This window comes from Pholis gunnellus (assembly GCF_910591455.1).
Source record: "Pholis gunnellus genome assembly, chromosome: 6".
Classification (NCBI taxonomy): Eukaryota; Metazoa; Chordata; class Actinopteri; order Perciformes; family Pholidae; genus Pholis; species Pholis gunnellus.
Genome location: NC_136532.1, coordinates 26,332,795 through 26,354,587, shown reverse-complemented (window position 1 = coordinate 26,354,587; position 21,793 = coordinate 26,332,795). Strand labels below are relative to the sequence as shown.

At 41.8% G+C, this 21,793-nt stretch overlaps 1 protein-coding gene across 3 annotated transcripts in view; it reads left to right on the top strand.

Moving 5' to 3' along the window:
• Positions 1–21,528, top strand: part of smarca2 (SWI/SNF related BAF chromatin remodeling complex subunit ATPase 2) — a 43,805-nt gene extending 22,277 nt beyond the window's left edge. For all 3 annotated transcript variants that reach the window (XM_079161103.1, XM_079161101.1, XM_079161102.1), the window contains 16 exons: positions 692–934; positions 2,765–2,878; positions 4,306–4,410; positions 4,770–4,856; positions 4,993–5,039; positions 7,140–7,306; positions 8,592–8,755; positions 8,895–9,122; positions 9,478–9,555; positions 10,597–10,815; positions 11,401–11,627; positions 14,108–14,213; positions 14,589–14,690; positions 15,418–15,544; positions 15,849–15,982; positions 19,136–21,528. In XM_079161103.1, the coding sequence (XP_079017229.1) occupies positions 692–934; positions 2,765–2,878; positions 4,306–4,410; positions 4,770–4,856; positions 4,993–5,039; positions 7,140–7,306; positions 8,592–8,755; positions 8,895–9,122; positions 9,478–9,555; positions 10,597–10,815; positions 11,401–11,627; positions 14,108–14,213; positions 14,589–14,690; positions 15,418–15,544; positions 15,849–15,982; positions 19,136–19,165 (2,178 nt within the window). In that variant the 3' untranslated portion in view covers positions 19,166–21,528. The remainder of the gene's footprint in view (positions 1–691; positions 935–2,764; positions 2,879–4,305; positions 4,411–4,769; positions 4,857–4,992; positions 5,040–7,139; positions 7,307–8,591; positions 8,756–8,894; positions 9,123–9,477; positions 9,556–10,596; positions 10,816–11,400; positions 11,628–14,107; positions 14,214–14,588; positions 14,691–15,417; positions 15,545–15,848; positions 15,983–19,135) is intronic.
• The last annotated feature ends 265 nt before the right edge of the window (positions 21,529–21,793 follow it).

Below are 21,793 nucleotides of genomic sequence, written 5' to 3'. Positions count from 1 at the left end.
AGGCTGGAAAGTGTAATGAAAAGAGATCACTCAAATATGTTTTTGCTTCAGATGGGAAACACTTCAAGGAGCTGGCTTTAAGTCGCACGTAGACATTTAGCAGTTTGTCAGACTCTCCACCGGTGGGAGCTTTTCATTGGTTCATTTCAGCTCTTCTTTTGTAGCCCACGGATGTGTAGCCCTATACACAACTATAGTTCTTCTCCCAGACATGACACCTTGTGGTACTATATGTTGTATTTCCATCTCTCTGTATGGACAGATTTTGTCACCACAATAGCATCGCAAACCGACACTTTAATCCCCTTTTGTGCCTTAAGATTTGGCGTCGCGGTTGATTTGATCCCGTCACAAGTTGGTCTCAAGTGTTTCGTTTTGTTTCGCATTTCACAGTCACAGTACGTCTCTCAGAGCGAGCAGAATGTTTTTTCTTTTATTAAGATATTAAGAAGAAGGTGTACGTGTTGATTTGTTCGCATCACTAAGAACTTTCCTCTCAAACAATGATGATGAGCGTAGGAAATAAGAGAGGGAATACACTTCTCATCTGTATGCAGTAGTGCTATGTGCCCTGAGGGGAGTCAGAGTAGGAAGTCAAACTTTTCTTCTCTGCAGTCGCTCAAAAATATTCTGAATGCAAATGAAGGCATGTTTGTGTTGTTGTCCAATAAGTCTCCCTCCACACACACAGATCCGTTGGAAGTACATGATCGTGGACGAGGGCCACCGCATGAAGAACCACCACTGTAAGCTGACCCAGGTGTTGAACACCCACTACGTGGCTCCGCGCCGCCTCCTCCTCACCGGCACGCCGCTGCAGAACAAGCTGCCCGAGCTGTGGGCGCTGCTCAACTTCCTGCTGCCCACCATCTTCAAGAGCTGCAGCACCTTCGAGCAGTGGTTCAACGCCCCGTTCGCCATGACGGGAGAGAGGGTACGTACGAGGGAGGATTCTCAAGTCTGCCTTTTAACTTTGGTGAAATGATAACAAAAAATGTTAAGGTTGGACGTGGGTCACGCAAGAGATCCAATGCTCTTCATTCTATTTTGTATGTGTGCCGTTTATCTTCAGGAGCCGAATCACAACATCCGAGGCTACACGGGCCAGACGGTGAACTGGTTTTTTTCAAAAGATTTAACCCATGACTTTATCCCCGAAGGTTGTTTAATTTGATGTAATAGCAGAGAAGACCAAATCTATTGTGTGCGTCTCAGTTACAAATCTAAAAATTTTTCCATCCCATAAGAAGCCTGCAGTTTTTAAAACATGTCTTCTGACCTTCTAGAAACTCCCAGAGAGAGAGCGTAAAGTCTCCATATAACGTTTTGAATGTTTTTGAGACGCTAAACTAAAACTTCTCTAAAATATCGTATATCTTATAAAAGCTGATAAAAGCTTTCTTCAGATCCGTCCCCGTCCCCGTCCCCGACGACTTTTCTCTCCTCCGCAGTAGACATCTCTACTGAAAAGGAAGCGAGCGTGATGTAAAGTTTAGTATAAAGTTTGAGAGTTTAAAGGCATAAGAAAGGTTTATTTTGTACACACAATTAACACTCAGGAAACGTGCAAAGGTCAGGTCCTTCCTAGGGATTAAGAGGTGCTTCGATGTGAAACTCTTGTCTTTTGTTCTGTCCTCTTCGCTCCGTCCACCTTCAAATGTCATCCTGCCCGAGGCTGAGGAAACCTAGCAACCCGATTTTGCTCTTGTTTTCTATCAGCTCTTAAGCTTTAAACCTGCTGGTTTCAGGGTCGCCTCTAACTCTGCAAAGAACAGTACAAACAAGAAACTAATATTTATTCATCACTTGTTTTTAAGTGTTTGAACTTTGTAAGGCGCAGAGCTGAGCACCAATCGTGTTGAAACGAAGTTCATAAAACTTAATAATAGAAGTTTTTCTGCATTGTTTTTATTTTACGTCCATCTTTGTGTACAAGCAGAGGTCCCCCAGCAATTAGCTGCCCTCACAAAGGTCAGCACAGCTTGGGCTGAATTTCATCTCATTTAAATTGTTGAGCACCTCCACGCAGCTCGCCGCACCACGGACATCCACGCAGAGCAGTGGCAACACACTGCCTACACAATAACGGAAAACCTGTTAATCCGCTGCAATATCAACAAACTTTTACAAACACGTTCAATGCACTTCAGCCTCGGGAAACATTTCCAAAGCTGAGTTTTAAAAATGACTCGTAAAACCACAGATACCGGGCAGCATTGTAGCCTAATCGTGGTTTCATCAAAGTTATAAAAGTTTCTCCAGCTCACAGTCGTTAACTTTTTTTATCGGTTGTATTTGAGACGAGAATTCATCATTTTTATTGTGTGAAAAAATAGGATATGTCTCCTGCAATGAATCAACTTGTCGGCTACTTTTTAGGAGAAGTGGGTGGTTACTAGTGCAGCAGTCTTGAATGAAAAAACATTCACTCTTTCCTGTATCGCTACCAGTGGACACATTCTTCACAGGGTACCTTTTTGTTAATTTAATTTTAACAAAAGCTCCATACCCCTCCGAAAAAATCCACTCTCTGGCAAGCTGGAGGATTTAGACTCAGTCACCTGAACTGTGCATGTGTAACGTATCCTGTCTGTCTGTGTGTGTGTGTTGTTGTAGTTGTTGTTGTTGTTGTTGTTGTATCAGCTTGTGCTGCAGTTTTTTAAGGACGCATCATCCGGTCACAGAGAGAGCTGCTGCGGTGCTTCTTCCTGCTGCCCAGCATGCACAACGCAACGCTCTCACACATGCTCTCTGACTTGTTTAGGTCGACCTAAATGAGGAGGAGACCATCCTGATTATCCGGCGTTTGCATAAGGTGCTCCGCCCCTTCCTGCTGCGCAGACTGAAGAAGGAGGTGGAGTCTCAGCTGCCAGAGAAGGTGAGACGTCGACCTTGATTTTGATGTCGCACGGTTATATTTGCTGCGTCTCACTACACTATAGCACCACACTGTTTGGCTCATCTGTTGTCATTAAATTAGTATGTTCCAAGTAAATATTGGCAAATATATATATATATAAAACGTTTCTTTAATTCCCGTTGAATTGTTAATAACTTCTGCAGAGGGCAGGGCTCTTATCTCATCGTCACGTACAACCTTTTTCCTTCTTATTTAGAGGCTGTTCACGCTTTTAAATGAAACCTTGGTCGCACAGTCTTCGACACCCTTGAAATTAACCCTAATTTACTACTTCATCAGTTATTATAGGCCGCAGCCTCGTAACTGCTGGAGCGAGCAACTTGAAGCCTGACAAATAATGTGCCAATACACCAATATTCTCTGTGGCCCTGGTGTACATTTATTTAACGAGGCAGCGAATTGACTGCAATAAAAGCATTTATGGTAAGTGGGTCGTCCCATCACGGTGATGCAGAGCTCCACACTGTGGCCGTCGCTGATTCCCAGAAGCATCTTAAGGATAAGATGATCGAAAATCCATCTGAGTTTCCCAAAAGCATCTAAACAGAAGAGGATGATCGATTAATGAGAGACTCCCATCCTCTCGTAGGAGGCTGAGAGCATCTTGAGAAGCTCCGGGAGCCAAAAACAGTTCAGTTTCAGTTTTAAAGGTCCCACATTGTGGAAACTTGAGATTTACACATCTTTTTTTCATTGTAAAGCAGGTCTAGGTGCAAGATAAATACTGTGAAAGTCTCAAAACCCTCAATCCATGTAGAAATGCACACAGCCTGTTAAAGAGACAGGCGCTAAAACAGAGCGTTTCAGACAGAAACCGGTATATTCAGAAAGACCGCGTGAGAAAAAAAATGTGTTTTTGAACATTAAAGCATGTAAACATGTTGTAGAAGAAACCCAAAATATGAAGCAGAAAGTGAGCACGACGTGTCCCCTTTAAGGCTGTACAGGTATCATGAACACTGAGGGGTTTTTTGTCTTTTGACGTTTAAATTAGAAAATAATACTAAACTCACGCACACACAAATGAACATAAACATATCAAGGTTTACTTTCTTAAACAGTGACACGAATACCGAACAATTCCAGGTACAAAACCTTTCTTTGGATGGTTCACTCGCATCTTTTTGTGATGTATATATTTTAAATATATAGCTCAGCTTGAAGACAATTAACATACGCAAGTTACTTGAAAGTGTGTTCCTCTTCAGCACCACCGACAGCCGACGTTAAGAAGCTCTACAATCGATCGTTATTTCATGTCCTCTCATTCTAACTGTTGTTCTATTATTCATGGTGTCAAGAAAGAAGTGTGCTCGGCTCTAACAGCCTCCGGCCCCGGAGAGGCTCTTTCACTGACGCGTCGTCTTTATTGTCACTCCCCACAGGTGGAGTACGTGGTAAAGTGCGACATGTCTGCCATACAGAAGGTTTTGTACCGCCACATGCAGAGAGGCATCCTCCTCACCGACGGCTCGGAGAAAGACAAGAAGGTAAACGCGACGAGACCCTCGTGGCTTCACTGTACGTCTCTGCTTTGTGTGATCAGTGAGCTGTAGAGATAACAGAGAACTGATATTTACAGTTTCCTCACTTGTGTTCCTCAATAAATATCGACACAATCACCGTTTTATGTGAATGGAACATGCCAACGCACATTCGCTGTAGTCTGGCAAAGAAATACCACCCGGTCACACAACTCGATAACCCATGTGTGATGTTTCCAACATTTTTAAGAGGCGTCTGTGTTCACAACTTGTTTCCGCTGCCGCCCCCCCTCCAAAGTGGTCAAAATCAATCCCTCGCATAAAGACAAGTATCGTTGTTTTGATCTGCCGTTCAACGTCTGCAGGGCAAAGGAGGATCAAAGACCCTGATGAACACCATCATGCAGCTGAAGAAGATCTGCAACCATCCGTACATGTTCCAGCACATTGAGGTGAGTGCTGCCCACACCGAGAGCCCCGACCACCGGCTCATTAAAAGCTTCTGGATCCTGAACACAGGAAAATATGACGCCGCTCTCCTCTTGTGCACGTCTGTGTTAAACCAGTTAAACATGCTTTCTGTTGTAGGAATCTTTTGCTGAGCACTTGGGCTTTCCAAACGGCGTCATCAGTGGGTAAGTCTGACAAAAATAAACGCCCCCATCACACACACCTCATTTTAGTGTATTTCTTCCACCTGTTGGAAGTGACACAATCCTGCCTTTGAAGACGTGTTATGCACTATTATACATACATATATACTATTTAGCATTCATGAGCACCATACAACGTCTAAGAACTAGTTTAAAAATCACTGGCAAAGTACATTTTTAAGTGTTTATTATTGTACAGTCTTTTTCAACAATTACTTCCCCAATGAAGAAATATTTTATATTATTACAATGTTTTAGTATGTTTAGCTTTGGAAGCCCATTCCCGCCAGCAAAATAAAATAAAAAATCCACCCGAAAAAAATAAAATAAAATCCAATTATATATATATATCCACCCAGAAAAAAAATAAAAGATTATGTTTTTTTTTTTTTTTTTGCATGTCGTATTTGTTCCGGAAAAAAGTTAAAAAAAAAAGATTATGATGTTTTTTTTTGCCGGACAAAATACAACATGCAATTCTACACAAGGTAACTATTACTGGTGACTTTTGTAAATGTTAGATGTTATATATCATAAGTATTAATATGTAGAATTGCATGTCGTTTTCATGGAAAGACTTTTTACTTTTTTCCGGCTACAAAAAAAAAAACATAATCTTTTTTTTTTTTCTGGGTGGATATATATATTATTTATTTTTTGGGTGGATATTATAAATTTTTTTTTTTTTTTGGGTGGATTTTTTATTTTATTTTGCTGCTGGTAATGGGCTTCCATAGTTATCTGTTTGTAACCAGCCTTTACTAACAGCTGCCCACAGAAGGATCTAGTTGTGGATAAATACATTAATAATCAACATAAATATCTGCCTTCAACTTCATTATACTGTGTTATATAGTGTGTAAGTATTACATGTTTAAATACTGCTTATAAATGCTAAATAGAAGGGGTCAGATCAGGTAAACACGGTCTTATAGTACCGTATGATTGTGGCATCGATAAGAGCCAGCTTTTGACAGAAAAAGTTGAGGCTTCCATTTATGTTTTCACTTTTCTACATCGTTCTGCACGTCGTCGAGATCGTTTATAGAAAGCCAGCCGTACTCTCACATCTATTCATTCACAGTCACGAACAGACGGGTTGACGTTGTGTGCAGCGTCTTTGTCAAGGTTTTTCCCTCTGACTCTGATGTGTGAAGCTTGTTGAATAGGTTCAGTAATTCAACACTCAATACGAGAACACATCGTACTTCAATTGAGCAAAGTCAGTGTGTCGGATAATTAATAAATCGCTTTAATTCTTACTGGTATTTGGCAAAATACGGCAATTATTTATGGCAGCAGCTTCGTTTACAGCACATGTGGTGACAAGCAGAAGACATCTCAGCACAGAACCGTTCCACAAAACGTGCAGCGAATTTAAACAAGAGAATTCACATTAATTCAAATCAATAACATATCTTGCGTCACCTCAAAGCATTTCATGATGAATGAGAGAAAAATAGTTGGAAGTTGTTTTTTTTTTGCGTTTTAACTCTCCAATGTTTTGCTGCTGCAGCCAGCAAGATTTCTTTGTTCCTACACGCTCGTTACAGGACTCACAGAAGTGTGTAACGCAGCATTACGTCGCTCTCGTGTAGTGTGTGTGTGTGTGTGTGTGTGGGCGTGTGTGTGTGTGTGCTATCACATATAAACCCACACATGGACACCACAAAAGGACACTCAAATATAATTAAATTCAGTCATTAAAGAGCCAAAAGAATAGCAAATTCAAACAACCTGAAACAGGATGAGACCGGTACAAAAAACTCGACTAAAACTAAAGTGCAGTGTAAGATATGGATCATTGTTTGATGTAATTAAAGGCAGCAGCACACAGAAGAGTTACTCAGATCTTTTACTTAAATAGAAGAAGAAATACCACGGAGTAGAAATACTCTGTTACAAGTAAAAGCCCCGCATTCAAGTATTACACATCAACATGTACTTAAAGTACTTGATAGCATGCTGATGTGAATCATAGTGAAGCCTCACAGAGCTGCTAGCCTGACTGGAGACTTTAATAATGAATATGTAGGTAATGGTGATCTACGTTACATCTTTTGCTGTGTTACCTCCACCCAGACTGGATCTGTATCGAGCCTCGGGGAAGTTTGAGCTCCTGGATCGCATCCTGCCGAAGCTGCACGCGACCAACCACAGAGTCCTGCTGTTCTGCCAGATGACCACTCTCATGACGATCATGGAGGACTACTTCGGCTACCGCAACTTTCAATACCTACGTCTCGACGGTAAGCTCGCACCTCTTGTTACGTTTGAGAATTCTATCATCATCAAGCCTACAGGTGGTTTACATCTTAATAAAGCCAGAAAATCATTTCAACCACTCCGAAGTCAAATATTGTAAATGTTATCCTCACTTTGTTGTAGTCATCTGTCGTGGTTATTTGCATGAAAACACACAATTCAAACGATACGCCTGTCTTTAACGTTAGTTTGAGCCAGTTTTTTTTCTCCCACTAGTAGTAAATTAGTAAATGTAAAATGGCCGAAAAACAACGTTAACATTCGGGCGAGGAAACATTTAGAGATTTTAAGTGACTACTACTTACAGAAATACGTGTGTTGATAATCGTAAAACATCATGCGTTGGTCCGGATTTAAAAACGACGGTGCTCTCTAAGTTTGGCGTGTCGGACGTCGCCATCTTGGAATTTTGCAACCAGTGAACAGGAAGTGACCATATTTGGACTGAGGAGGAGTGACGTAGAGACGCTGTATACTGCTCTGGTAGAGACCTGTCAATCACTGTGTAGCCCCGCCCCTAAAGCATCCCCTGCTTTATGGTCTGTGTGACTCTAAATGGACCATCATTTACTAAATGAACATCATGCTGTATTGAAGAAGACTTGAAACTAGAGATTGAGACCATAAACTCATGTTTACAATGTTTACTGAGGTAATAAATCAAGAGAGAAGTAGAGTCATTTTCTCATAGACTTCTATACAACCAGAGGAGTCGCCCCCTGGTGGACACTAGAGAGAATGCAGGTTTAAGACCCTCATTGGCTTCATAACCGGAGGTTTCCACCTGGTCACTGCAGCACAGACAGTACATGCAGCTGAACTTCTGTCTTCAGACGATGCCAGATGAAGAGGTGGATAATCGGCCAATTCATGAACACACACCAGAAGATCGCCTACGTTTTAGCGCTCCAGTCAAATACGAAGAATTTTATTTAAAACCCTTTTGCTACGCTCAAATATTCCGTTTCCCTGTGAAATATGTCACAGCACAGAAGCTAAAGCCGCTCTAACTTCCGTTTCACTGGGACTTTCATCCGAATGATAAACTGGTTGATAGATGCGTTCATCACATTTTGAAACCTGCTTAATTAGAGTCACTGCACGGCCTTTTCAGAGAACCTCTGAAACAGTTTAAATCGATCAGCGACGAGGCACAGTATACCGGAGACCTTTCCACTTTTCAAATAACCTTACATCAAAAGAAGAACTTCAAGCAACTCTTTTCAAAGGTAACTTCACATTCAAAACGATCGCGCTTTGGTGTTTCAGGATCCACCAAGGCTGACGACCGAGCAATGCTGCTGAAGAAGTTTAACGAGGAGGGATCTCAGTACTTCATCTTCCTGCTCAGCACCAGAGCCGGCGGCCTCGGCCTCAACCTGCAGGCTGCAGACACGGTCGTCATCTTTGACAGTGACTGGAACCCACACCAGGTACGTCCGCCAGTAGATTATATATCATTATAACCTGGAACGTGTGTCAGTCTTGTTGTTAGTCTTGTTGTTTTTATCTTTCCTCCTTTTACTTTAAGGCAACTGAAATGATCTCTCTTTTCTCTTTTGCTGACTCCAGGACCTCCAGGCTCAGGACCGGGCTCACCGCATCGGTCAGCAGAACGAGGTGCGCGTGCTCCGTCTCTGCACCGTCAACAGCGTGGAGGAGAAGATCTTGGCAGCCGCCAAATACAAACTCAACGTGGATCAGAAGGTCATCCAGGCGGGCATGTTCGACCAGAAGTCCTCGGGCCACGAGCGCCACGCCTTCCTGCAGGCCATTTTGGAGACCGAGGAGCAGAATGAGGTGCGGTGTGAGTCCGTCACCTGTGTTCAGCTTAATTAGGATTTGTTATTCACTTTAGGAGAAAGACGAGGTGTTTGAGTTTGATCAGATATGTTTCTATAAAAAATGTATGAAGCCCTAAATGGATTTTTCTCCCTCAAGTTAAATTATGCATGCAGCTTTTGATCGAGTTATTGCAGAGACAGCTCTTTAGATATGATCAGCGAACCTTCACTTTTTAATATTGCATGTTTTGTAATGCAATCGCAGCTTTTTAATTAGTATTTGACGAAATCTGTAAGCCGTTCGTGAGCAATTAGTTTTGAACTGTTTTGCTGAAACAGTTAAAAACTTGTTTTTCCAAATGTTACTCCAGGAAGAAGACGAGATCCCCGACGACGAAACCCTCAACCAGATGATCGCCCGCAATGAAGATGAGTTTGAGCTCTTCATGGTAAGACAAGCACATCTTTTTCTAATCGACGTTTTAAATTGCAGAATGAAACTTTGTAATTCAGAGGAGAAGCTTGTTCTCTGACATTTACCTCCCGAAATAAGTACAGGTTGTCCGTCACGTCGAGACCATTAGTCAATTTAAATGTCATCATTTGTTCAAAGCACCTTCAGATCCGGAAGCAACTGTCCCCCCAGACGCTTCCTCTTGCATAGTAAATGACTTAATTGCCATTAAAACAGGGGTCACAGTCACAATGTCACTGTCAGCACACACAGTCTACACGGCAGTTCTGCCTCTCGGAGCGACGACTAGTTTGCTGAACACCGGCTGAAGTTAGAAATCAAAAAACTACATTTCTTGACAAAAGCTTGTTCCTGGTGATGTCGCCACGTCTTTCGTGTCGTATTTGCACGTATTGGCTAGCTCCATAGTGACATATACAGCTATTCATGAGCCTCTGGATAACAAGCCGGAGGGTAGAGTTGGCACCAAGCAACGTATCCTCGTACAACGGTTCGTATGATATCTTACGAAACAGTTACTCCTCGTTTTTCAAGCAGTTTTACTACAAAAGTCAGCAACACGTGTCAATGCACACCGTCTTTTTTTTTAAGTAAGCTTCTGTCTTCACAGGAAACTACTTAGTTGAGTTTAGGAAAATATTGTCGTTTGGGTTCAAATAACCCCGGAAGAGCCGTAAGTACATCACACAAGTTACGTGACAAAATACATGACGTTTGAGGTTTGCGGGTCGCGTTCTGGTGGTTAGTGAACGCACTAATGATTGGCTCTCATAACGGGTCGGGTGGGTGCGGGTATAAATAACCTCGACCCCGCACATCATTACTGCGTAGGATTGTTTCTGACTCGTGTGATACAAACATTTCCAATTATTCCAGCGGATTGTAAAGTCCAAAAGTAAAAAGGTAGAGGAAAAGGCTAGATGTAATAATTTACAAAAAACATGTTTCTATCCGACAAAATTGACTCGCGTCACCATCTGCTGTTTGACCGAATGTGTCCTTTCCTCTTCTGTAGCGCATGGACATGGACCGACGCCGCGAGGACGCCAGGAACCCAAAGCGTAAGCCTCGTCTCATGGAGGAGGACGAGTTGCCTTCTTGGATCATCAGAGACGAAGCCGAGGTCGAGCGGCTCACGTACGAAGAGGAGTCGGAGAAGATGTTCGGCCGAGGATCGCGCTGTCGCCGGGACGTCGACTACAGTGACGCGCTGACTGAAAAACAGTGGCTGCGGGTAAAGACTGAGTATATATATATAATATAATATAATATAATATCGATCTATGACATTTAATGTTTTTATCCAAAATTATCCCGAAGAGTTCCCGACCTCGTCTGTGGCTCTCAGCCTCAATCCCAAGTATTAAGTAGTTTAAAATGCAAATGCTCAAGTAAACTTCAAAGTACGAGTAAATATACTTGGTTATATTCCATCACTGGCATGCAAATTGACAATTTGAGATCCGAGAAAAAAATAAATATTTATTTCCAGTTAGCAGATCGGGCCTCGACCGTAACTGGATTTAATGCAACGGTTGAGTTTAGCCTGAAGCTAACGGCTCACAGTCACTCAACACCAAATACACAGTGACGCTCTCCCCCACAGAGACTTCTCAGGCAGATCCATTTTATTGACTGTGGCTCAGAACAGAACAAAGAACTTTGAGACGGAGGCAACAGTGTGTTGGAAGCTCTCGCTGTAGTTCAGAGAGGCTCCATTAAAAGAAGGGAAATGTGTAGAGACCTGGAGGCTTCTGACGAATAAAAAGCTTGAAGTGACTCAGCATTAACTCTGTCTTCGCTCTTTTTCCGTCTCCAGGCCGTTGAGGATGGGAACCTGGAAGAGATGGAGGAGGAGATCCGGCTGAAAAAGCGCAAACGCAAGAGACGCCAGGACAAGGACTCTTCCAGCAGAGAGGACGGAGGCTCCTCCAAGGCCAAGAAGAAACGCGGACGTCCACCGGCTGATAAACACTCCCCCAACCCCACCAAACTCACCAAGCAGATGAACAGCATCATCGATACAGTCATCAACTACAGAGACGGGTAGGCACACAAACAATCCCGGATGTGTTTGCTGTGATTCAGAGGTACAAACAATTTGTCCACTCCAAATATATGTAAGTGGAGTAGTGTAGAAACTAGGTAGAACTCACTGTAGTTCAACAACACCACCAACTACAGACACCGGATCTCCTGCTACGTTGAATGCACTCAAATGTGTTTACGACGGAGGAGTGTTTGACACTTTGTTAGCTGTGTTCCTCTAAAACAAGGGTTGTAACGGCTGATGCTTGAGACAAATAAATGCACCCTCCACATCCTGTTAGGTGTCAAATCTACGTCCTCACAGACTAATTACGCTGGCAGGCTGTGATGGTGTCCGACGTGTTCTTTGTTGTGCTGTTATCAGACACTTTTGGAATAAAAACATGAAAAGCCTTTGAAGCACTTCCATAAATCTCCATTAAAACCTCATGTTTACCGCGTGAGCGGCTTCTTGCTGCGCACGTTTACCGTCTGAAATTCCACCTTCGGTATCGCGTGTTCCACATTTTTATTAAATGATGTATTTCCTCAGATAACGTTGCAACAAATCAAAGAGTTTCACCATTTAAATCATAATCTAAAGTCATTTCTGCTGGACTTCATTAGCTAACCCACGCAGCACTTTCATGTCTACTGCACCGCGTCTGTCAGTGTGACGTTACTTCTTCACAAAGTCCCAGAAACGTGTTTTCAGGACTAGAATAACTTCCAACATTTACTGACTACCTTCATCTGTCTGAGTGGGCGACTGTCGACCGTGATTAACCACCCAAACATCTCCGCCTTCTCTGTCAGTGTGAACGTGTTCCGTTCAACCGGATCCATCGACAGACAGCAGGAGACAGTGTAGAGAGCAGCCAGCAGGAGGCGCTGTCGCCCCCTGTTGCTGCCAGTTGTTTTAATGGGGGCTAGACTGCAGCTCCTGTGCACCTGAATCAGCATATAAACTCACTTTAGAGGCTTCGGTTTGTGTTATTTAACATATGTATGCGGTAGAAACGTAACATAGATCCTCTGTAATTCCTGTTGTGGTGCATCTCTACAGAATTTTTACTTTTTAAGTTCAAATAAAGTACCTCCGTCTAGCTTTTATTTGCTAATGGAAAGTTGAGATGGTCTCTCTCGGGTCTGCAGGGTGAAAGTGAGCAGACGTGAAGTCATGTCTTTGATAAACATTCTTTCAGTCACTTAGAGCGTGAGTGTATTTGTGTGGTCTGTCCTGTTGAGTCTGCATTTTTTTTTTTGCCCATGTGCAAAAATCCTAAGTATGTGTGTCTCTGTGATATTCACCCCCCGTGCTTGAAACAGCGTGTGCGTTTGTGTTTCCCCTTTTATTTAAATATGCACTGAAGTCAAAATCTCTCCTCATCACAGAGCATCGCAACTTCTACTCCCACAAATTTAAAATGCTCCAAAACCTCTAAAAATGCATTTGGAACTTCCTGGAAGTTAATAAACGTTCTCAGCAGTCTCCATTTCCTCCTACAAACACAGTTTGTTACACACACGCACGCACGCACGCACGCACGCACGCACGCACGCACGCACGCACACGCGCGCGCGCGTTGATGCTGTTTTGAAACCATCAGTTGTTTTGACCGTCTCGCACGAGCGTTTGGGAGAAACCGAAGCCTTCATGGTCACATTTCCGTTCATGCCGGCGTCTTCCACGAAAGTCAACTATTTGCGTCTGTTCCCAGAGGTCCTTGTTGCCATGACGCCGGGCTTTACACAGGAGGTGATTTGACCTCAACAGCACAGGAAAGTGTCTGATCAACCGCTTCCTCGATCGGTTAGTTAGTTTGTGTTATTGTGAGACTTTCGTGAATCCAAACGGAAAACACCAAAGTCACACTCTATGTATCACTGAAAGGGTGTTTTGTATTCTGTGCTGATCTTCATCATCTTCCTGTAAACAAAACAAGACATTATGGATGCAAACAGACACGGGAATCATTTTCAATCAGAAACCGTTTATTAGAAAGTAGAAGGGTTCTTTCATGGTGTTTTGGTGATAAACGTCGTGCAAAGGTCGAGAGCGAAAACATGAAATAACAAAAAATAGAAAGAGAAAAATGACTTTAGAGAAATACTAAGTGGAAGAGCTGTGCTTTGTTTGTTCCACCTCTAGGTTGCTTGTTAAGAGGATAGTTTTAGAGTATGGTTGTGTGAGGTTTACCCTCATTATCTGTTCTCAGTGTGTTACCTACAGAAGGTTCAGCGATGATCCAGATTTACAATAAAGACACGAACCAGTTCCGCTCTTCTTGAACACGCCGCCCTTGTTGCCCCCCCGGTGGTCGTATCAATGCCACACTGTGACAATGTATAAGCCTTCAATGTGAATATTTTAATTGTTAATATTCAAGTAAACTGGACACAGAACTCTGGAGAGTTAACGGGAAGCTTCTTGAGTCGAGATCTGCTCGTGAACGAGGTTCATTAAAGACGTGAAATGATTTTTTTTGTGTTCTCAGGTCAGCGAGACAACTAAGCGAGGTCTTCGTCCAGTTACCGTCCAGGAAGGAGCTCCCAGAATATTACGAGCTGATCAGAAAACCTGTGGACTTCAAGAAGATCAAGGTGTGTTCACCTTCACCTGGCGGTTAATATGATGAGTGGTGCGCTCAAAGAGCAGAAGCTAAACATTGGTGCTTCTCTTCTTTGCTTGTTTTCTATGAAATTTAAATATTTGTTATTTTGAACTAGTAAAAAAACAAGAAATATTCACGTCAACTTTGAAAAATGTACATTTTAAATGATTAACAGACTAACGTACATAATAATGGTTGGTTGCAGCCCTAATCATGACAAGTGTCATTGAGAAAGAGTTAATAAGTTGATAATAAATACATAACAGTCTTTTGAAAGTAAGAATATCACAACAGTTGAGAGCTCACAGACCTGAGAGAGACGAGTTTGAATCAAGCCGGTGTGTGTTTTTGTTTCTGTCAACAGGATCGTGTGAGGAACCATAAATACAGAGGAGTCGGAGACCTGGAGAGAGACGTGATGCTGCTCTGTCACAACGCTCAGACCTTCAACCTGGAGGGATCACAGGTCAGTTTCCCTCGTTGAGTTTTCTCTTTGTGCGGCGGTTGAACCGCGCGTTGAACCACAGATAATTCATTTTCAATCATTTTAATAATTGCAACACTCTCTGCTTCCTGCTTTTATAGTACATGCTTTCTTCTATTTTATATAAGTGCACATTAACAAGACACGTGAAGGACTAATTAGGATAATAATTAGGATTCTGGGAACTTATGACGGTGATAATTGGCCCTTTTTGCTGCTCACTATTTTATTTTTTCCTTTTGTAGGACAAACAATGAACTAGTTTATTGAACACACGTTCGTTGAAGTCGTCCTTTCAAGTGATTGATTTAAGTCCCAAAATCAAAGCTCCGTTGCACAGGGCGTGTCACCCATAAACTCTTCCTCTGTTCTATTCTTTTGTTATTTTGGGGGAGGCTTGGCTTAGTCCTTCATTCTTTTTATTTCTTCTTTTTAACACTAGCAGAACTAAGAGCCACGTTTCTCTGGATGGAGAGCTGTTTTATTAGTTGTTTTTTTTAAGGAAATAGTCCATATTTTATTCATAGATTTTGAATTGCATCTCCCTGTAGTCAAAGGGTTATCTCTCCATTAATTAATGTGTAATCTCGTCTCTTTTATTAAACCATCCCACGCCCGTCTTTGTCCATATTCCCAGTAAAACGTGTCGTTCGCGCTGTTCCGAGGAACCGTTTCCGTTATCCCGTCTCTGATTTCTTTTTCTTCACAGATATACGAGGACTCCATCGTCCTTCAGTCTGTGTTCAAAAGTGCCAGGCAGAAGATCGCCAAGGACGAAGAGAGCGAAGACGACAGCGACGAGGACGAGGATGACGAGGACGATTCAGAGGCCGAGGGTAAGGAGAATTTTGAAGAAAATGTTGAAGAATGTAATAATAATATCTGAAGAAAGGAGTCTTTGTCTGTCTGTATGTGGGTATGTCCTTCGTATATATCACCGTTCTATATAAATACACTTTGAATAAACAAGCACGTCCTTCCAGCGGGAAGACAGCGGCTCGTTGACCTCACTTTACAACCTTAACGTCACTATTCCCCAGAGCTTGAGGTCAAGTCCTATACAGCCAAGTGTTGTAGAACATCACCTCGTTCTGAATGCCCTCAATGTTGGTACTTTCTTCTTGTGCTCCATTCATGCAGCCAAGGCCGTGCGGGTGAAGATCAAGCTGAGTAAGGAGGCGCGCAGCCACGACAAAGGCAAGAAGAGGCAAAGCCGAGGGAAGGCCAAGCCGGTGGTCAGCGACGACGACAGCGACGAAGACCTGGATGACAACGTAGGTCGACGAAACTGCTTTCCGCTGCGTCATTAGTACAAAAAAAAACAACCTTTTTACTCAGCAAAACGGATGATTTCAAACTCAGCAGCGTATGATTCTAAATGTGCGAATGAGAGAAAAAGAAAATTACAACCATCAAATAAGTTTCATGATTTTTGGCCACCACATTGAGACACATGATAAATAGAAATAGCACGCTGAGGGCTGTTTAACAATGTTTCATCCAAAGTCTTTTCCTGCTGATTTCCTTCAAGCTGTCTAATCAGCAGCTGTCTCACACCTGGGACGCCGGGAGCAGCCGGTTGATTGCAGGTAAACTGTGTGCAGCAGAAAAAAAGCAGAAAGCAGAAGTACTTTGAGTCATTTAAAGACAACAAGTTACTGTGAAACACAGAAATTGGGCTTTCTACCAAAAGACGCTCTTTACAAGCGAGGCTGTTGATCATTCAAAGAGAAACAAACATCAGTTCCACAGCAGCGAGCGATGAAGTCGAGGTTTGAAGCGTGCGAGTTGAGATCCACGTATGTTTCTTCCTTTCAGTCCACGACTCGTTCTTAAACACATCAGTGGTGATGTTAATATTTACATTTCTTACCAAAGTTATCAATATCTGTATTTCGTGGTTGAAAACGGCTCCATGTGCTGTTTTACATCAGTCCTACTCTTCTTCTTCTGTTCATTTGATAGAGTTTCTAATGTACGTCATTGAATAATGCTCCGTGCCGTACGTCTGTCCTCTGAGCTACTGTAGCCGCCATATTAGCAGACGCTGCGTTGAGGACTTCATCGCACCAGATGAGCGTAGTTTCTTTGCCCACGATTTATTTATTTTTGCAAAAACACCTTTTTCATGAGTTGTAAAAGAACATGCGACACAGAATGATCTCAGCTCGAAGTAATCAAGAGGCTAAAAATGAAATAAAATCCATCCTGAAAATCTACAATATAGTTGAATGAATAGAGCTTTTGTGTCGTACGTGATTAAATATTCTACAATGAAGTCGTCTCTCGGTCATGACTCTATTTAACTGTACTAAACACCTTCTTTTGTGATCACTCTGCTCTTCAAACCGTCTAATTTGCTGCCAGCACAATGAAACCGGTGATGAGAAGTTAAAGCCGTGGCTACCACCACTTAGTCCTCATTATGATATAATCAACAGCTAATAGATCCTCTTCAGCCTCTCCCCACACATCACAGAGGTTCATCTGATTAAAGCAAACTATCGCATTGTTACACTTCTCCTTCGTTCACTCAGCACATTCTATTCAAGTGTGTTTGGTTGCGACCTCTAGATTCAGTGATGGGAGAAGCTCCGGTAGCTGGAGAGGTGCCAGTTCGCCTCCCGGGCTCTGCCGAGGTGTCCTTGAGCAAATCACCCGACTGCTCAGGGTGCCTGTCCCCTCCATTGACATATAAAGGTCCTGTTTGGTGCATCTATGCAAAGTATGTCAAAATAGTTGCAGAGAGACGAGATGACTGATGTTGCGCGTCACTTACTGAAGCTGCTGATCTCCATCAAACGTGACATTTCTCCTTCAAACCGTGAATTACTGCAGAGGGTGAAGCGAGGGTGACATCGAGGCCCGTTGCTCTGTTAGATATTGTGCTTGTTGTAATACCAAAACTTTACTGTTGGATATATCTCACACTTGATGTATTACGCAATCATTGAAACATCTCAGTGAGATAAAGGGACTTTATTTAGTTTTTAGAAAATGCATGCTTGAATATCTAAAGTGAAATTTGAGAATTACAGGTCACAACACTTCCTAATAGATAATAGTGATAGTAGTGATGATAATAGTGAAATACAGCTCAAGATGAGTTTTCCCTGCTCGATTAAATTTCTCTTTTTATCTTGAAAGGTCTAAATATTACGTCTGATTTCAAGATATTGTGGTATATTTCATGCGGCAGTGATGTTGAAGTGATGATCGAAGGAAGCTCCGCGGACACTGTTCTTGATATTATAATGAAGTTTATTACAAACAAGCAACACATGTCATACAGCCGGCTAGCGCGACCGGAGAGTCTCAGCCAATTCACAATGACTCTAAAGTGCGGAGAATCCTCAGTCTCCTTATATCCAGCTGATGCCCATCCCCTGAGGTTAGAGAAGATAACTCACAAGGAGCGTAGCATGTTGGCCGCTCTAGGACCCCTAATAAACATGTCTCGGACATGGGCCCCTGGTCCGCCACGCACCCTGCTCCGATAATAAGGAACATCTGGACATGTTATCAGGGTGCATAAATTAAGGACCTGGCTCCTACATTCCCTATATCTGCTCCATGCAAAGGACAGAGTTCATGCCTTCTACACTCCATATATCTGCTCCATGCAAAGGACATGAGTTCAAACACTTATGCTGTTTAATGTGTAGGCGGAAAATACACCACAATATCTAACCAAGTGTTCCATTGGTAGATGTTTTTTAACTTATTTTAAGCAAAAACCACCTTGTATTCATGGTTTTTCACTGTTCTTTCATGTCATGTGCACAGCAATGACACGGAAGCAGTCGCTGGCAGTGAGAGTCTTGATTCTCACGCTGTGTTCACACAACGAGCAACGCGGCCAAGCGTGGTCGTCTCGATGACGTGGTTATCACGTTAAATAGGAAAAGGCTAACAGCAAGACTTATATATATATATATATATATATATATATATATAAAGAAACATCAGTGGAACAGCTGTAAAAGTCTGAATCCAGTTGAAGAACAGGACAAACACATCTTGATATTCTATCTTGATATTAAATCTACTGGGATCAGACGTCGTCTCCCCTCCAATTAGATTTTGATCAATATTCAGCATTTGTTTTTGTGTATTAATGCCACCAGTGATGCTAAACTGCGGGGTGTGTTTGAGGTTAACGTAAACGGCTCAGCCAAGATGAAGACCTTCACCAGAGTGCGGCAAAACAGTCCACAGCTCCTCTTCATCAGCCCAGAGTCAGAGTGAGGAGGAGGAGAGGCTGTAAAGAAGAGAGATCTTTTCTTTCTCATTTCACGGCGTTGATATATTCGGTTCTTTGACCCGCCGCCGCCTCTCAACAGATAATAACCCTTCAACCACACGGCTTCCTCCTCTCTCCTCTTCCTCTGAACCTCTTAATGCCTTTTATCTCTTTCTTTCCTCAGGATCAGTCAGACAAGAGCGACGACGACTGAGGACGAGAGGACGCCGTTTATAGTTCTTATAAACAGACAGGACAGTATCTTCCATCACCGTTTGTTCAGGTCCATATTCCGTGTTTTTATTCATTTGTCCCCTTCGTCTTATCTGTAGTGTGTTTTGTCGCACCTTCTCCTCCCAGTTTAGAAATGTATTACTAATAATCGATAAGCTACAGCAATACAAATCTGCTTATATTCCTGTTTTTAAGACAATTTTTTTAGTATATTTTTTAACTCTGTGCAAGCTGATTTAAATTGTGTATGAAAAAAAAAAAAAAATGGAAGGCAAAAAAAGATTTGGTCATGCTATCCGTGCTTTTGCTTGATTTGTACTTGCTTGCACTTTTAGAACATGAAATATTAATATCAAAATAAAAATAAACAAGTGTAATGAAAACAAGCTGATCTATATAATTTGGAGAACCACTGGTGATGAAAAAAGAATAAAAGGCAATCAATAAAGTGTTTGATTTTTGGATTCACCATTTCACCTTGTTGCAGTGCCAAATGTTAGAGGAATTGATCCGTTTGCTAAACCCCGCCCCCAACCAGCGATTGTCCAATCGTAGCTTAGGGTTTGGTGTCTTTACAAAACCAAAAATAAAAGAGCAAACATTAAGTGAACAGCGTGTTTATCTGCTCTAATATTAACAGCACATTGTTTGTTTGTCCCACACAAATACAATGTATTATTGTTATCAATAACAACACATACTGTAGTATTTGAAAGCTTCACCGACTTACTGTAATCAAGCTAAAGCTGCAGTCATTAGCTCGTCCGGCTGACAAGTTTACCGCAGTAAATCCTGACCCACAAACCACATCATTAACTGACCGGGTCACATTATTTTTGGGGGCGATTATCGGATACGTAAATAAAAAGCTCAGTTCAGGACTGAAACATTCCCCCAGTCAGCGGAAGCTGCTCTGGTGATATCAACATCCAGGTCAACGTTAGCGGCTAACAGCCAAACTCAAGATAGTGAATATTGTGTATTGTATTTGTCAGACTCATTGATTAGTCCTCATTCTCAACACCTTTTCTCTTGTTACGTTAAAGGTGAAAACTTATCGTTAAGTATGTAAACTAAGCAGCCAAACGAGGTTAGATTAGAACAGAATAAAGAACAGTTTGAATCTTTTTCATTATAATTTATACATCATATATCTGTCATTAATCTATTATTTCCATGTTTTCTAAATGGATCACTGGTGAGGATGCCAACATCATGTAATCTAGTCGTCATTTTAGTGCATATTTAAAACTCTTTGCAAGATTCTGGATTTAAAAGGAGTCGGCTGGAGCCTCCTCGTGGAGCTAACGTTAGCTCAATTAGCTAGCTGCTGTAGCTACAGCTTCAGGAGTGATTGCAGCTAAATTGATGGTTGCAAGCTAGAGATGAGAAGCCTGCTTTTGTCTGAAATAAAAAAAATACCCATGATGTAATTTGGACAGTAACCTACGAGAGTGGGAAGCTTGAAAGGCGTGGCAAAAGTAACTACGAGGGGCGGGGCTTAGCGAACATTAAATTGTGAGATTTTTCAGAGTGTAACCGTTTTCTTAAGTCTATATATACACACACACAATATATATGTTACAGCCAGCACAACAAAATGACAGTTGTTGCTCGATGACACAATTCTTTGAGGTGACCATATGCTGGATGCTTTGTTTTTTTTAAATACCGCTTTTATTAAGAGAAATGTAACCTTACTTCATGTAGGCGGCACATCATTTAGCTCAGAGTCCATGTGTTTCATGTATCCGTTCCTCTAATGTGTTCCAGTTGTCGTGTATCAGAGCCGATGCTTTGGACTTTGTTGTAATCATTTTCTCCCTCAGAAAAGAGGATTTGGGTTTTTTTTTAATTGAGAAACTGGTCACGGGGGGAAACATCTTGTGTTGTTGTATAAAACCAACATCTATCGTAGCTATTTAAAGCGTCTGGAAACAAACAGATTGTAAAGGAACAAGTCTTTTTGCAGACTATTAAAGACGGTAAACAACAGAAAATATTACAAAGAAAAGTGTTGTGGGATTTCAAAGGTTTGACTCGAATGACATCGAGTATACCAGTTTATTTTAAACAATGTATTGATTTATGATTTATTTGGATTGAGGCGTTTGTGTTCCTGTTTTAGTTTTGAGCCGTCGTTTTATTGGTTTGTATCTCATTTGTAGCATGAACTCTTTTGGCAATATACTGTGCACATGCAGATATATATCTTCGCTTTTTATTTTTTGGTGTAACATGTGCTTGCCGACTCTCCATAAGTGTGACTTAATCTTTGCTTTCTTTGCACAGTGTCTTTGTGGTTGTATCTCATAGCCCAGGGCAAATAAAATCTCACCGATTTTCCACACAAAAAGAAAGTTTCAGCGTTCTTTTTTTTTTCTACCATCCACAGTGATTGTGTAGCAGTTTTTGGAACACACACTGCTCTTGGAATATACTGTAAACATCACTTTATCAGCAAAACGCTCAAAACCTTGAATTTTATGTTATTATTTTGTTACAAGACTAGTTTCTTGGTTATAAAACAGTGAGACCTTTTAATACAGTTTAGAAACAAGATGTCTGCAAATACTGAAAAAAGTCTTAACGTCCTGACAGATTATAC